This window comes from Salvelinus alpinus, chromosome 23 (assembly GCF_045679555.1).
Source record: "Salvelinus alpinus chromosome 23, SLU_Salpinus.1, whole genome shotgun sequence".
NCBI lineage: Eukaryota > Metazoa > Chordata > Actinopteri > Salmoniformes > Salmonidae > Salvelinus > Salvelinus alpinus.
In genome coordinates this window covers 15,268,408-15,286,639 of record NC_092108.1, presented here as the reverse complement: position 1 = coordinate 15,286,639, position 18,232 = coordinate 15,268,408, and the positions used below count along the sequence as shown (strand labels likewise).

At 45.0% G+C, this 18,232-nt stretch overlaps 1 protein-coding gene across 1 annotated transcript in view; it reads left to right on the top strand.

Moving 5' to 3' along the window:
- The first annotated feature begins 350 nt into the window (after window positions 1-350).
- Window positions 351-18,232, top strand: part of onecut3b (one cut homeobox 3b) — a 27,337-nt gene continuing 9,455 nt past the window's right edge. Inside the window, exon 1 of the mRNA XM_071361140.1 lies at window positions 351-1,731. Coding sequence (XP_071217241.1) covers window positions 666-1,731 — 1,066 coding nt within the window. The 5' untranslated portion in view covers window positions 351-665. The remainder of the gene's footprint in view (window positions 1,732-18,232) is intronic.

The following is an 18,232-nucleotide window of genomic DNA, read 5'->3' as shown; positions in this document are numbered from 1 at the left end:
TTGGCTTTTACATTTAAATCTCTCAAGCACGCGCGGGCGCGCGCACACACACACATACACAGGTGCATGACTTGATGTCAGACCGACCCCCTGGTACAGACGTCAGTTCAACGTATATTCCACATTGGTTCAACGTATATTCATTGAAATTACGTGGAAACAACGTTTATTCAACCAGTGTGTGCCCAGAGCATACTCTTCACACATATACAGTGTGTTCTGTCTGTGAATCCCACACGACTATAATGCGCGTAACCGTCCCCGTTTTAAATACACAGGGGCGCGCCCACATACATCTTGATACCCGGCTCAGCCAATTTTCAGTGGAAGTGCTGTTGGACAAGGGATGAGATATAGCCAACGAGCGCCTATAACACAGGACAACAACAGAGCCAAACGTGGACGAGGACTTTACGCGATATTTACCTACCTTGGAACAAGATAAATTATTTACAAAAACCATGTTGGATTGACTGGAGAAAAACTCTAATCAATGGATTGGTTTTGAGATCGTTTGGTAATATTATCACTTCAGGAGTCTGAGAGAGGGAGAGTGAGCGCGCGCCTCTGTCTGTGTGTGTGAGTCTGAGTGAAAGCACCGAGGAGGAGCGGGAGAGAGAGGGAGGGGAGGGAGGTGGGATCAAGAAAGATATATTCTTTCAGTGATGGAACTCACAATGGAAAACCTTGGAAACCTCCACGGCGTCTCGCACTCACAGGCCGGGGAACTGATGAGCTCCACGCACGCCCGGCAGTCCTCCGCCCCTTCACACCGGAATCTGGTTTCTCACGCACACGGCCGGTCGGCCATGGTGTCCAGTATGGCCGCGATCCTGGATGGTACTGGGGACTACCGGACAGACCCCTCGGCGCTCTCTGGTCACCTCCACCCGGCTATGAGCATGTGCGAGTCCGGGATGAGCCTGAGCAACACCTACACCACCCTGACCCCGCTCCAGCACCTACCTCCCATATCCACGGTCTCCGACAAGTTCCACCACCCACACCCACACTCCCACCACCACGCAGCCGCCCACCAGCGACTCTCCGCGGGGAACGTCAGTGGGAGCTTTACGTTGATGAGGGATGACCACCGGGGTCTGGCGTCTATGGGAAACCTGTACGGCCACTACCCTAAAGATATGTCCGGCATGGTCCATGGGTCACTCTCCCCGTTATCCAACGGTCTCGGCTCTTTGCACAACTCCCAGCAGACGCTCTCAGCCTACGGTCCAAGTGCTCACCTTACTAATGATGCCAAGATGCTCTCTCCCGTGACAGGCTTCGAGTCCCACGCCGCAATGCTGTCCCGGAGCGAGGAGCACCTTGCCAGGGGTTTAGGCGGCCATGGGCATGGCATGATGTCCAACCTCAACGGGATGCACCATCCGCACAGCCACCTTCACTCCCAGGCCAATGGGGCAGCGATGCTGGCCGAGCGAGAGAGGCACGGGGCTGGGTCCGGCCAGGGAGGAGGGTCGGGAGGGCAGGCGGAGGAGATCAACACGAAAGAGGTGGCTCAACGGATAACGGCAGAGCTGAAGCGCTACTCAATTCCCCAGGCGATTTTCGCCCAGAGGATCCTATGTCGGTCCCAAGGAACCCTCTCGGATCTTCTGCGGAATCCCAAGCCGTGGAGTAAACTCAAGTCAGGCCGGGAGACGTTTAGGAGAATGTGGAAGTGGCTCCAGGAGCCCGAGTTTCAGCGGATGTCTGCCCTTCGGTTGGCGGGTAAGATGCTTCTGGTCTCACGGCCTTTCTCGTGTGGGCTGCGTATTGAAAAGCCGATCGTAACTATTGACGTTTTACGCATAAAAGCGTAGTATCTTCACTCTTTTGTCAAACCCTCGCTATTTAATGTTACGATAAATAACTAGCTGTATAGACTACTATAATGAACCTGATATGCTATATTTCACTTATTTTAGGCTAAAGACGTCCAGCGTTGTAAGAAAAATCACAGTAAAACGAACGTTATACACGTCAGACAAAACCACAACTTCCAAACGATTCAGCACCATAGTCAGTGCAAAACGGGTGCGACAAAAACGAGACCAAGTACGTCTTAAACTTCAGAGCAGACTTTGTGAGAGAATCTTTCTCTCTTTTTAAATCACCGTTTTTGTTGTAGTTGAGAGACACAGTATCTGCGGTACAGTGAAAGTGATTGCATGATATCCCTGTCAGCATGCACACTGTTACACCTCAGCCCAACGTTAACATGGTTTTTGTCGGCTACCCATGCAGCCTGATATAACCATTGAGAGGACCTGGACATTTCATAGTCATGTAAGGCTAATATGAGGCTCTGGGTGTATTATGGAGATATGTGTGCTCTGTCACGCGCCAGGCCGGATGTGTGTGTGTGTAATAATAAATTGCATTTGTAGAGCACTTGACATTTACAGACAGAAATCACAAAGTTATTTACATTGTGTGCTTTAATAATAGGGGAAAACTATTAGGCGAGAATTAAAAGATAGCTAGTGGCCTAGAACTATAAAATACGCATAATAATAAGGGAGGCGACAGAGACTAAAAACATAAAACTTTGTGTCTAAAACATGTCGTCCTGTCCATCGTGGTTCTCTCTAGTGAATCCCATATGTTCCAAACATGTCACCCACACAGTCACTCCCTCTCATGGGTCCCGCTTGCCCCGCCAGCTTGAACATAAAGGCCTAAACTAGTCGCAGGTTGGTATTTATTGTCATTAGTATTGTTCTGGAGGCAGCTCTGCAGAGAGGTCACTAGCTGGCACGCTGGCATAGCCACAAAGTCATACAAACTGAGTTTAAACCTAACCTTAACCCTAACCTTAACCACACTGCTAACCCTAATGTTTAACCCTAACCTTCAATTAAGACCAAAAAGCACATTTTTGTTTTCATGAATTTTTACGATATAGCAGCTGGCCCATCTAGCGGATATCGCTCAGTTCTGCCTCCAGGGCAAGATTCATGACAATACATGTCAACCTACAAACTAGTCGCGCGGGAGGAGAGGGGCGCGTGACCTCTGGCTGCACGGTCAATACGCGAGTTCCCACTCTCCCCTTTTAAATGTGGCACATGGATCAATATTCGAATCCAGACCTGAAAGACAGCTAACCACATGGCCGCGCCGGCTTTTCATTTAGGCAGCTTTTGTAGTTTAAGGTCTAAAATTAGACTAGATAGGCCTATGGGTTGTCCGGTCTGTCTACCACTGGCTTCCTCCTGCTTTGGTGACGCAGACGTTTAGTTGCCTGGTCGAATACCGAATACTGTATCACTGGTTACCTGCCTGTTAAGTTTACTTCGATATTTAAAATGCTGTCGAGCATATCCCTTGGCCATAGAAAAACATTTACTATAAAATACAAACTATTTTCTTGCAAAGGAATTTTCTTGCTACGGACACATTTTCACCACAGTAGGCCCTAAGTGACCAACTAAAGACCACAAACACCTTCGTCATGTTTTAATTATACTTTTTCTCTCTGCGGTTGATTTGTTTGATTCATTTTATCACGTTTATGTTTTACATTTCAATCGTTTTCCAATCAATAATTTCAAAACAAGAGACATTTGAAATGATTGTCCAAGAAAAAATATAATAAACCCCAATGAAAAACTTATAGTTAGAGTTGTTTTTCCAATTGGTTATTACATTTATGAGAAAATTTATAGTTTTACTGTAAAACAGGAGGGATGTTTTCATACAATTTCAGACAAAACCATGTTGTGCCCAATAATGTTTGTACCATGTTTTGTGCTGCTACCATGTTGTGCTGCTGCCATGTTGTGTTTCTACCATGTTGTTGTCATGTTGTGTTGCTACAATGCTGTGTTGTCATGTGTTGCTGCCATGCTATGTTGCTGTCTCAGGTCTCTCTTTATGTAGTGTTGTGGTGTCTCTCTTGTCGTGATGTGTGTTTTGTCCTATATTTATATATATATATTTTAAATTCCCAGCCCCCATCCCCGTAGGAGGCCTTTTGCCTTTTGGTAGGCCGTCATTGTAAATAAGAATTTGTTCTTAACTGACTTGCCTTGTTATATAAAGGATCCTTCCTCTAATCATGGTGAAAACGTTCTCACTCTGTATAATAACTGAATATTCCATTGGCATATCATTTCCGTTCATATGCTTTAATAGTTTAATTTACTCATAAACAAACTGTAGAAACAACTAGGCTAAATCATACAAAGGTTATATGTGATCTCTTTATATGTGTGTCTTTTCTCCATTCTAATCTGTCAAACGGAAGATCACTCTGAACACGGTGTAGTGGTGTGCATTATTTTGTGATTAGTGCCCAGAGGGGTTGATTTTAGTACCCCTCCCCACAAGTACCCCCCCCCACAAAAAATCATATACATCTGAATGGCTGATGAGTTATTGACTCATGATAAGTGTGTGTGTGTGTAAGCCTTTGTGTGTGTGTTTGTGTGTCAGCAAGCATGTGTTGAGTTGAAATGCTGATCGCACCAAATCACAACCAAGTTTCCTGTGTGTATGTGTTCAAGAGTAGCCTGGTCCCAATCCTTCTATCTCGTTGTCATACCATGCATATTTGGCAAGGCATTGAACCAATACAAAAAAAGGAGTTGGTAAAATCACAAACAGACTGGATCAGCAGGCTAGTTCAGGGGTCCATAAGGACACAGACTGTTGAAGCTGCTAGCAGGTTGTTGGAGATTGGGTTCTTGTAGTACATCATTTTCACAGGTGTTACAGTCAATACCACTGATTCCTCTGCACTGTTACACTGTCTACAGGTGTTACAGTCAATACCACTGATTCCTCTGCACTGTCACACTGTCTACAGGTGTTACAGTCAATACCACTGATTCCTCTGCACTGTCACACTGTCTACAGGTGTTACAGTCAATACCACTGATTCCTCTGCACTGTCACACTGTCTACAGGTGTTACAGTCAGTACCACTGATTCCTCTGCACTGTCACACTGTCTACAGGTGTTACAGTCAATACCACTGATTCCTCTGCACTGTTACACTGTCTACAGGTGTTACAGTCAATACCACTGATTCCTCTGCACTGTCACACTGTCTACAGGTGTTACAGTCAATACCACTGATTCCTCTGCACTGTCACACTGTCTACAGGTGTTACAGTCAGTACCACTGATTCCTCTGCACTGTCACACTGTCTACAGGTGTTACAGTCAATACCACTGATTCCTCTGCACTGTCACACTGTCTACAGGTGTTACAGTCAATACCACTGATTCCTCTGCACTGTCACACTGTCTACTCCACAGGTCAGACAGTGCAAGAGTTGTTTGAAGTTCTACAGCTACAGAATGGATACTGGTGCAACCTTTTCCTGATAGGTAGCATATCTAAAAAATACAGTGAAAAGCCAGATAGATACAGTGGGGCAAAAAAGTATTTAGTCAGCCACCAGTTGTGCAAGTTCTCCCACTTAAAAAGATGAGAGAGGCCTGTAGTTTTCATCATAGGTACACTTCAACTATGATAGACAAAATGAGATTTTTTTTCTCCATAAAATCACATTGTAGGATTTTTAATGAATTTATTTGCAAATTATGGTGGAAAATAAGTATTAGGTCACCTACAAACAAGCAAGATTTCTGGCTTTCACAGACCTGTAACTTCTTCTTTAAGAGGCTCCTCTGTCCTCCACTCGTTACCTGTATTAATGGCACCTGTTTGAACTTGTTATCAGTATAAAAGACACCTGTCCACAACCTCAAACAGTCACACTCCAAACTCCACTATGGCCAAGACCAAAGAGCTGTCAAAGGACACCAGAAACAAAATTGTAGACCTGCACCAGGCTGGGAAGACTGAATCTGCAATAGGTAAGCAGCTTGGTTTGAAGAAATCAACTGTGGGAGCAATTATTAGGAAATGGAAGACATACAAGACCACTGATAATCTCCCTCGATCTGGGGCTCCACGCAAGATCTCACACCGTAGGGTCAAAATAATCACAAGAACAGTGAGCAAAAATCTCAGAACCACACGGGGGGACCTAGTGAATGACCTGCAGAGAGCTGGGACCAAAGTAACAAAGCCTACCATCAGTAACACACTACGCCGCCAGGGACTCAAATCCTGCAGTGCCAGACGTGTCCCCCTGCTTAAGCCAGTACATGTCCAGGCCCGTCTGAAGTTTGCTAGAGAGCATTTGGATGATCCAGAAGAAGATTGGGAGAATGTCATATGGTCAGATGAAAAAACTAAACTCGTCGTGTTTGGAGGACAAAGAATGCTGAGTTGCATCCAAAGAACACCATACCTACTGTGAAGCATGGGGGTGGAAACATCATGCTTTGGGGCTGTTTTTCTGCAAAGGGACCAGGACGACTGATCCGTGTAAAGGAAAGAATGAATGGGGCCATGTATCGTGAGATTTTGAGTGAAAACCTCCTTCCATCAGCAAGGGCATTGAAGATGAAACGTGGCTGGGTCTTTCAGCATGACAATGATCCCAAACACACCGCCCGGGCAACGAAGGAGTGGCTTCGTAAGAAGCATTTCAAGGTCCTGGAGTGGCCTAGCCAGTCTCCAGATCTCAACCCCATAGAAAATCTTTGGAGGGAGTTGAAAGTCCGTGTTGCCCAGCAACAGCCCCAAAACATCACTGCTCTAGAGGAGATCTGCATGGAGGAATGGGCCAAAATACCAGCAACAGTGTGTGAAAACCTTGTGAAGACTTGTGAAGACAAAGGGTATATAACAAAGTATTGAGATAAACTTTTGTTATTGACCAAATACTTATTTTCCACCATAATTTGCAAAGAAATTCATTAAAAATCCTACAATGTGATTTTCTGGATTTGTTTTTCTCATTTTGTCTGTCATAGTTGAAGTGTACCTATGATGAAAATTACAGGCCTCTCTCATCTTTTTAAGTGGGAGAACTTGCACAATTGGTGGCTGACTAAATACTTTTTTGCCCCACTGTAGGTAGATGGATATATACAGTTGAAGTCAGAAGTTTACATACACTTAGGTTGGAGTCATTACAACTTGTTTTTCAACCGCTCCACAAATTTCTTGTCAATAAACTACAGTTTTGGCAAGTCGGTTAGGACATCTACTTTGTGCATGACACAAGTAATTTTTCCAACAATTGTTTGCAGACAGATTATTTCACTTAAAATTCACTGTATCACAATTCCAGTGGGTCAGAAGTTTACATACATTAAGTTGACTGTGCCTTTAAACAGCTTGGAAAATTCCAGAAAATGATGTCATGGCTTTAGAAGCTTCTGATAGGCTAATTGACATCATTTGAGTCAATTGGAGGTGTACCTGTGGATGTATTTCAAGGCCTACCTTCAAACTCAGTGCCTCTTTGCTTGACATCATGGGAAAATCAAAAGAGATCAGCCAAAAAATTGTAGACCTCCACAAGTCTGGTTCATCCTTGGGAGCAATTTCCAAACACCTGAAGGTACCACGTTCGTCTGTACAAACAATAGTACGCAAGTATAAAAACCATGGGACCATGCAGCCGTCATACCGATCAAGAAGGAGACGCGTTCTGTCTCCTAGAGATGGATGTACTTTGGTGCGAAAAGTGCAAATCAATCCCAGAACAATCCCAGAACAAGGTACAAAAGTATCAATATCCACAGTAAAACGAGTCCTATATCGACACAACCTGAAAGGCCGCTCAGCAAGGAAGAAGCCACTGCTCCAAAACCGCCCCCAAAAAAGCCAGACTACGGTTTGCAATTGCACATGGGGACAAAGATCATACTTTTTGGAGAAATGTCCTCTGGTCTGATGAAACAAAAATAGAACTGTTTGGCAATAATGACCATCGTTATGTTTGGAGGAAAAAGTGGGAGGCTTGCAAGCCAAAGAACACCATCCCAACTGTGAAGCACGGGGGTGGCAGCATCATGTGGTGGGGGTGCTTTGTTGCACTTCACAAAATAGATGGCATCATAAGGCAGGAAAATTATGTGGATATATTGAAGAAACATCTCAAGACATCAGTCAGGAAGTTAGAGCTTGGTCGCAAATGGGTCTTCCAAATGGACAATGACCCCAAGCATACTTCCAAAGTTGTGGCAAAATGGCTTAAGGACAACAAAGTCAAGGTATTGGAGTGGCCATCACAAAGCCCTGACCTCAATCCTATAGAAGATTTGTGGGCAGAACTGAAAAAGCGTGTGCGAGCAAAGAGGCCTACAAACCTGACTCAGTTACACCAGCTCTGTCAGGAGGAATGGGCCAAAATTCACCCAAATTATTGTGGGAAGCTTGTGGAAGGCTACCCGAAACGTTTGACCCAATTTAAACAATTTAAAGGCAATGCTACCAAATACTAATTGAGTGTATGTAAACTTCTGACCCACTGGGAATGTGATGAAAGAAATTAAAGCTGAAATAAATCATTCTCTCTACTATTATTCTGACATTTCACATTCTTAAAATAAAGTGGTGATCCTAACTGACCTAAGACAGGGAATTGTTACTCGGATTAAATGTCAGGAATTGTGAAAAACTGAGTTTAAATGTATCTGGCTAAGGTGTATGTAAACTTCCGATTTCAACTGTAGGTAGGTAGGTAGGTAGGTAGATAGATAGATAGATAGCTGTAGCCGTATAGCTGTGCTAGTGATTGTCATTAATAGTGTAGCTCTGTCCTTTCCCTGTTTGCCTGGCTTTGCACATAGGAAATCAATAAAGCTGCTTCCCATTCCCAACCCCCGCTCTCTGTCTGTCTGTCTGTCTGTCTGTCTGTCTCTTACTTTCTCTCTCTCTCTCTCATTTTGTCTTTGCCATCTTCTCTGCAGTACATCAAAAAAACATAACCTATCATCCATTATGACTGCCACTAGCACCGTACAGGCTGCTTCAGTGGTCTGGAAACCCACACACTGCAGGAAACAGAGTTGAGGGATAAAGCTTGAGGACTGGAAACCCACACACTGCAGGATACAGAGTTGAGGGATAAAGCTTGAGGACTGGAAACCCACACACTGCAGGAAACAGAGTTGATGGTTAAAGCTCGAGGACTGGAAACCCACACACTGCAGGAAACAGAGTTGAGGGATAAAGCTTGAGGACTGGAAACCCACACACTGCAGGAAACAGAGTTGATGGTTAAAGCTCGAGGACTGGAAACCCACACACTGCAGGAAACAGAGTTGAGGGATAAAGCTTGAGGACTGGAAACCCACACACTGCAGGAAACAGAGTTGAGGGATAAAGCTCGAGGACTGGAAACCCACACACTGCAGGAAACAGAGTTGAGGGATAAAGCTCGAGGACTGGAAACCCACACACTGCAGGAAACAGAGTTGAGGGATAAAGCTCGAGGACTGGAAACCCACACACTGCAGGAAACAGAGTTGAGGGATAAAGCTCGAGGACTGGAAACCCACACACTGCAGGAAACAGAGTTGATGGTTAAAGCTCGAGGACTGGAAACCCACACACTGCAGGAAACAGAGTTGAGGGATAAAGCTTGAGGACTGGAAACCCACACACTGCAGGAAACAGAGTTGAGGGATAAAGCTCGAGGACTGGAAACCCACACACTGCAGGAAACAGAGTTGATGGTTAAAGCTTGAGGACTGGAAACCCACACACTGCAGGAAACAGAGTTGAGGGATAAAGCTCGAGGACTGGAAACCCACACACTGCAGGAAACAGAGTTGATGGTTAAAGCTCGAGGACTGGAAACCCACACACTGCAGGAAACAGAGTTGAGGGATAAAGCTCGAGGACTGGAAACCCACACACTGCAGGAAACAGAGTTGAGGGATAAAGCTCGAGGACTGGAAACCCACACACTGCAGGAAACAGAGTTGAGGGATAAAGCTCGAGGACTGGAAACCCACACACTGCAGGAAACAGAGTTGATGGTTAAAGCTCGAGGACTGGAAACCCACACACTGCAGGAAACAGAGTTGATGGTTAAAGCTCGAGGAAGGAAGGAAATCCATCTACTATAATGTGATAAATGTGAGGAGGAAAAGCTGCAAATCTACTGTGTCATTTTAGTGTAAGAGCTGTTTGAAAAGACCACCTGAAATTTCAGTCTGTTTTGGTGGGATGGAGTTTTGGCCTGCCTGGTGACATCACCAGGCAATCATTTAGTTAACAGACCAATAAGAAAGAGAGTTCCAAACCTCTCTGCCAATCACAGCTAGTTTTCAGTTGTCCTCTCCTCACAAAGACCACTCCCTAGACTGTCCTAGCAAAAATATTGCTTTGCTGAGAAGCATTTTTCTTCTTCTTTTTGACAATTTTAATTTAAAACCCAGAAATGATTTGATATTGATATAAAAACGTCTGCATTGGACCATTAAGTTGTCCTTTGTAGCTCAGTTGGTAGAGCATGGCGCTTGTAACTCCAGGGTAGTGGGTTTGGTTTGATTATTCCCTGGACCACCCATATGTTAAACGTATGCAAGCATGACTGTAAGTTGCTTTGGATAAAAGCGCCTGCTAATTAGCATATTATTAAGTCAGGATTTGGTCTATGGTGTACAGCAGTTGTCTTTGTGGTTCATTCTTTCTCTGCAACTGTGTCAGTTGGTGTTCACCATGGTTAGAGAGCTACAAGGTAGGCATGCTTTCGCTCCAGCCCAGCACTAACATATGTGATTCAGCTATACCAGCTGAGCTGTGGCGTGAGGTGGGGAGCTGTCCATGTTCCTGATCATTCAGACTGCACTGTGGTTCTGAATGGACAGCTGGTCCCAGGTGTGTCATTCGTGATAGTGGAGGTAGAACTGGGACAGAGCGAACAATCTGATCATAAGTCAGATGCTGTTTGATCATATTCATCAGGGTTCAATGCTCAGAATATTGTTGTTATTATTAGATGTTATTATTAGAAATGTGATCTACAGAATGGAATAACACTATTTATAAACTGGGTGGTTCAATCCCTGAATGTTGATTGGCTGACAGCCGTGGTCGTATACAACGGGTATGACAAAACGTTTATTTTTACTGATCTAATTACGTTGGTAACCAGTTTATAATAGCAATAAGGTACCTCGGGGGTATGTGGTATATGGCCAATATACCACGGCTAAGGGCTGTATCCAGACACTCCGCGTTGTGCCTAAGAACAGCCGTTAGCTGTGGTATATTGGCCATATATGTCACGATCGTCTTCTTGACAGAGATTGGACCAAGGCGCAGCGTGTGCAAAATACATCCATACACAAATTATTGAGAAGAGAGAGAAAACACAAAACGAACACTATATACAAACTAACAAAACAACAAACGACCGTGAAGCTAAATAACGTAAGTGCACAGACAAGCAACAAACGTTCAACATAGACAACTACCCACAAAAGCCTACTGCCTATGACTGCCTTAAATATGGCTCCCAATCAGAGACAATGAATGACAGCTGTCTCTGATTGAGACCCAATCTAGGCAGCCATAGACATAACTAGACAACCTCACTCTTCTCTACCCCATACACATACAACACCCCTAGACTAAACAAAAACACACAAAGACAACCCACCCCAACTCACGCCCTGACCAACTAAATAAATAACAGAAAAAGGAACAATAGGTCAGGAACGTGACATAACCCCCCCCTTAAGGTGCGAACTCCGAGCGCACCAGCATAAAGTCTAGGGGAGGGTCTGGGTGGGCGTCTGTCCACGGTGGCGGCTCTGGCGCTGGTCGTGGTCCCCACCCCACCATAGTCACTACCCGCTTTCGTAGCCTCCTCCAAATGGCCACCCTCCAAATTAACCCCACCGGACTAAGGGGCAGCACCGGACTAAGGGGCAGCACCGGACTAAGGGGCAGCACCGGACTAAGGGGCAGCACCGGACTAAGGGGCAGCACCAGGACTAAGGGGCAGCACCAGGATAAGGGGCAGCACCAGGATAAGGGGCAGCACCAGGATAAGGGGCAGCACCAGGATAAGGGGCAGCTCCGGACTGGATGGCGGATCCTGGCTGGCTGGCGGATCCTGGCTGGCTGGCGGATCCTGGCTGGCTGGCGGATCCTGGCTGGCTGGCGGATCCTGGCTGGCTGGCGGATCCTGGCTGGGTGACGGATCCTGGCTGGATGGCGGATCCTGGCTGGATGACGGCTCTGGCGGATCCTGGCTCGCTGACGGCTCTGGCGGGTCATGGCTCGCTGACGGCTCTGGCTGGTCATGGCTCGCTGACGGCTCTGGCTGGTCATGGCTCGCTGACGGCTCTGGCTGGTCATGGCTCGCTGACGGCTCTGGCTGGTCATGGCTCGCTGACGGCTCTGGCTGGTCATGGCTCGCTGACGGCTCTGGCTGGTCATGGCTCGCTGACGGCTCTGGCTGGTCATGGCTCGCTGACGGCTCTGGCTGGTCATGGTTCGCGGAGGCTCTGGCTGATCCGGTCTGGCGGAAGGCTCTGGCTGATCCGGTCTGGCGGAAGGCTCTGGCTGATCCGGTCTAGCGGAAGGCTCTGGCTGATCCGGTCTGGCGGAAGGCTCTGGCTGATCCGGTCTGGCGGAAGGCTCTGGCTGATCCGGTCTGGCGGAAGGCTCTGGCTGATCCGGTATGGCGGAAGGCTCTGGCTGATCCGGTCTGGCGGAAGGCTCTGGCCGTCTGCCAAGCAGCGCCTGAACTGCCCGTCTGCCAAGCGGCGCCTGAACTGCCCGTCTGCCAAGCGGCCCAGGGTCCCTTTCCGTCCAATATTTCCTCCCAAGTCCACGAGTCCTGGTTCCTCTCACGCTGCTTGATCCATGGTTGGTGGGTAGTTCTGTCACGATCGTCTTCTTGACAGAGATTGGACCAAGGCGCAGCGTGTGCAAAATACATCTTCTTTTATTGAGAAGAGAGAGAAAACACAAAACGAACACTATATACAAACTAACAAAACAACAAACGACCGTGAAGCTAAATAACGTAAGTGCACAGACAAGCAACAAACGTTCAACATAGACAACTACCCACAAAAGCCTACTGCCTATGACTGCCTTAAATATGGCTCCCAATCAGAGACAATGAATGACAGCTGTCTCTGATTGAGACCCAATCTAGGCAGCCATAGACATAACTAGACAACCTCACTCTTCTCTACCCCATACACATACAACACCCCTAGACTAAACAAAAACACACAAAGACAACCCACCCCAACTCACGCCCTGACCAACTAAATAAATAACAGAAAAAGGAACAATAGGTCAGGAACGTGACAATATACCACACCCCCTCGTGGCTTATTGATTAATTATACCCTTATCGCTCTGTTGTGGGGGCGCCCATACCCCAACACTGCCAGCGCCATTCATATATTTTGTTGACCAATGTCTTTGATGCCGTCTATGAAAGATTAATGCCAATCTGTAGTTTAGCCCCGTGTTCTTGGTTTTTCAGATCGCTGCAAGTAAACGAACTCTATCAAAACGTAAACAAAAACAGAGTGATATGTGAAAAAAGAGAGCGAGAGCTGGGATTGATTCAGAGTTGGGGAGTTTGGGCTTTGTGTGAACAGGCTGATAGAGGTAGGGTAGTGAAAGGATCGATAGAGACTTTAATAATTGATAAGCATGAGGGAGAGGGAGATGGAGGAGAGTGGAAGGAAGAGAGAGAAGGAGGAGTAGAGTGGCGTAGCCCTGGTAAGAGACTCACTTCTGAGTAAGCAAAGCCAAATGTGTGGTTAACACACAGCGTCAACCACAACCCCGACATAGGTGTGGTACCTACAAACAGAATTGTGTATAACATGCTGTTTAAACCTGTAGAAAAACACAAACATCACACCTCAGACACTAAGAACGCACTGGTTAAATATGTGGTCAACAGCAACTGCATATCCTAACACTTTTGAATTGAACCTCTATTGAAACCTGAAAGTAATTTTATGATAAAGAATATCTTGTAGAAAGGAGACAGATTTACATAGAATAGCCCTCGCAAGACAAAGGCAGTGTTTTTTAACAGAGGATTCTAGTGTATGTAGTCTGCCATATTAACGATCCATTTCTGCTTATGTCAGCAAAACCACCTTAATGCAATCCAGGCTTGTGATGTCATTTCGTTTTTAAAGGTTGCTATGGTTTATGGGGTATGTAATGCATCTTTATGGAGGCATGCATGCACATTGTAGTGTGTGTGTGCGTGTGTGCGTGTGTGTGCGTGTGTGTTTGTGTTTGTGTGTGGTGTGTACATGTGTGATTGGGTTATACAGTGTGTCTGCACTATACATTGTTCAGGCTTATCTGACTCGCTCAGAATCGGTATCGATTTACTCTCCTCTGCTCTCTCTCTCTCTCTCTCTCTCTCTCTCAGTCTCCCTCCATCTCTGGCACTGCACCAGCAGAAGCCACCCGAGCAGATCCATCCCTCCCCTTTCCTCCCCCTCCTCTCCCCTCTGCATCATTGACTCTCCCATCAATGGTCCTCCCTGCTACTACAGAATAAACATCCATGTTTACTGCTACCAGCTCTCCCAGTCTCAGAATTACATCTTCATCCATGTTTACTGCTACCAGCTCTCCCAGTCTCAGAATTACATCTTCATCCATGTTTACTGCTACCAGCTCTCCCAGTCTCAGAATTACATCTTCATCCATGTTTACTGCTACCAGCTCTCCCAGTCTCAGAATTACATCTTCATCCATGTTTACTGCTACCAGCTCTCCCAGTCTCAGAATTACATCTTCATCCATGTTTACTGCTACCAGCTCTCCCAGTCTCAGAATTACATCTTCATCCATGTTTACTGCTACCAGCTCTCCCAGTCTCAGAATTACATCTTCATCCATGTTTACTGCTACCAGCTCTCCCAGTCTCAGAATTACATCTTCATCCATGTTTACTGCTACCAGCTCTCCCAGTCTCAGAATTACATCTTCATCCATGTTTACTGCTACCAGCTCTCCCAGTCTCAGAATTACATCTTCATCCATGTTTACTGCTACCAGCTCTCCCAGTCTCAGAATTACATCTTCATCCATGTTTCTCAAATGTCAAATTTCGAAGTTGCAATCCAAGTTCAGGCATTAATTCCAAGTTATTAAGGTTAGGCATTAACTCAGAATGGTTCAGGGTTAAGTTTTGGGTAGCGCTATATATAATTCATTATTATTGTTAGTGTTATGAAGACTATCAAAGGGGAATAGGTCAATATTTACATAACATATACAATCATTCTCTCATCTGGGCTGTAACGGAGGAATTCATTTTAAAACATAAAAAAAGCCTAAATTGTCGAATTATTTGTAGCCTTGTAAAAGGTAATGAAAGACTGGGGATCAGATCTCTGCATGAATATTCGTAGACACGCTCAGCTGGGAGGGTTCGGCCGGAGATGTGCTGTTCGTAGTTCTGAACATAGTTCTCTCCGTATAGGCGCTGTCCGTGGTTCTGACCATTCATTATCTCAGTATTGGCGCTGTCCGTGGTTCTGACCATTCATTATCTCGGTATAGGCGCTGTCCGTGGCTCTGACCATTCATTCTCTCGGTATAGGCGCTGTCCGTGGTTCTGACCATTCATTATCTCAGTATTGGCGCTGTCCGTGGTTCTGACCCTTCATTATCTCAGTATTGGCGCTGTCCGTGGTTCTGACCATTCATTCTGTCAGTATAGGCGCTGTCCGTGGTTCTGAACATTCATTATCTCAGTTTTGGCGCTGTCCGTGGCTCTGACCATTCATTATCTCGGTATAGGCGCTGTCCGTGGCTCTGACCATTCATTCTGTCAGTATAGGCGCTGTCCGTGGTTCTGAACATTCATTATCTCAGTTTTGGCGCTGTCCATGGACTGCACAACGTTGGCATTCGTATTTGCATTCTGAAGGGAATATATAACGTTTGGTGGCAACATTGTGCCCCTTAAAAAGATGACAAGCTGACTTAGCCAGTCCCTATTCCCCAAATGTCCGTTTTGTAAACCCAGCAGTGCATTCACTAGGCTACTTGAAACCTGTGTGTGTGTGTGTGTGTGTGTGTGTGTGTGTGTGTGTGTGTGTGTGTGTGTGTGTGTGTGTGTGTGTGTGTGTGTGTGTGTGTGTGTGTGTGTGTGTGTGTGTGTGTGTGTTTGTGTGTGTGTGTGTGTGTGTGTGTGTGTGGATATTTCTGTCGAATTTACACCTATTCTCATGTTTAGAATGTACAATAATAACACTAACGTTACATTTACACAACTTCAATTAAATGAAATGGAAGACGGAAACATGCGCATAACATGAGGAACGGTCACCGGTTTATTTGATTTATCTTTTGTAATAATAATATATTTTTTGGCTACTTCTATACATATTTCACTGATGAAATTATTTGACAAAAATGTACCAAAAGAAATACAACAACTAATGATGTAAATAAGCCTACTTAAAAGAAACATTTATTTGTCTCTTTTTCTCACAGCCAAACGGCAGAAAAGTAAAACATGGCTTGCTGAAATAGTCAAGTCGTGCATGATATGATCTAAATGTACACGAATCCGCATCAGTTTACTTTTTCCTATTTTCAGAAACAATTGTAAATATGCATGAATAAATACGATACATACGCATCACTTATTTCCCGGTTTCCTTAGTTTTATTTATTTATTCAATTTGTTGCTACATATTATTATTTTAATGTTATCCATAATTTGGAGGAAAAACTAAACCATGTTCTGAACTCTAAAGCCCCTTATTTTAACCGTGTAGCCAAATTCATTTAGCATTAAGAGCCTGTGACATATAGGCTATACATTTGTATTTTTTTGAACCTTTATTTAACTAGGCAAGTCAGAACAAATTCTTATTGACAATTACGGCCTACCCTGGTCAAACCCTAACCCGGGCGACGCTGGGCCAATCGTGCGCCGCCCAATGGGACTCTCAATCACGGCCGTTTGTGATACAGCCTGGAATCGTACTAGGGTCTGTAGTGACGTCTTTAGCTCTGAGGTGCAGTGCCTTAGACCCCTGCGCCACCCGGGAGCCCGAGAGGCTCAGGCATAGCCTTTTCAACTCAATACCAGTGCTTGACTTGGCAGGAGCTAACCGGCACCTGAAATGTTCTACTGCTTGAGCTCCTGTTTCTCTTATAGAATCTCAAAGTATTGTGGAGCTCCCGCGCTTAAATATAAACAGTACCAGCACCGGAATTACTACCGAAAACCTTTTCAGTCCAGGTCAAGCACTGCCCCATAGTACAAACACCATACGAATAAACTGTTTTAAATAAATATCGTGTGCACAATAGGATAGCTTTTAAGAATAAATTGCATAATAAACAATTTCTGAAACCTTATTGTTCTATCGAATAAACAGCAGTTGTCTCCTTTCACTTTATAGGCTATGCCGCGAATAACAAATGGCTAGGAAGAATTTCTACATTTCCGAAATATTTAGGTTCACAATATTGTGAATTATTTTCCCAAACATTCATTGTTACAGTTTGATAAAATAATATCTGCAATGAATATATAATGTAAATGCATTTTCAAAGGTATAGTAGCAACGAGAAGATCATTCAACTGCAATTACTTGCTTGTCTTAGGCTACATTAGAAAGAAAAGGATTTCATTAACAAATGAACGAAATGTTTCAGCAAAATCAATCAATTTTCAATGAATTACAGCAGCTTCTGATGTAGGGACGGCTGTTGCTCGGCATGCCTCTGTGGGAACCCAACCGTTGACTTTACAGAATGCATTGGCTCTAATCAATACAATCAATGAGCGTAGATCTCAAAGGTGTGACGGACAGTGATTGATTGACATAAACTGTTTCTCGCCTGCAGTAGTCCGGCCGGTAAGGGAGAAGGCTCGTCTCACCGCACGCAAAACGCGATCACGTCATTCCGCCCCAGCCTCGGTCCCAGGCACACCGCTATAGCAGCACGGTGCGGTCAGTTATGAAACGCACACACACACACACACACACACACACACACACACACACACACACACACACACACACACACACACACACACACACACACACACACACACACACACACACACACACACACACACACACACACACACACACACACACTTAAAGGGCAAAATACAGCACCTTTAAGGATCCTTTGAAAACACACAGTCATTTTAATTAAATAACATTTTCATCATCAAACCTAAGATAACACATATGCATTGAAGTGTTTATACATAAACCCCTGCTTGCCAATGTTTGGGTCAGGATTTTTGCAGTGTTTGCACATGCCTATTTGCATATTTTTTCAGGCCTTTTATGCAAAGGTTTTAGATAAGCTTTTGCAATTGTATAAACCTATAATAACATAGTTACTTTCACCCAAACTGTG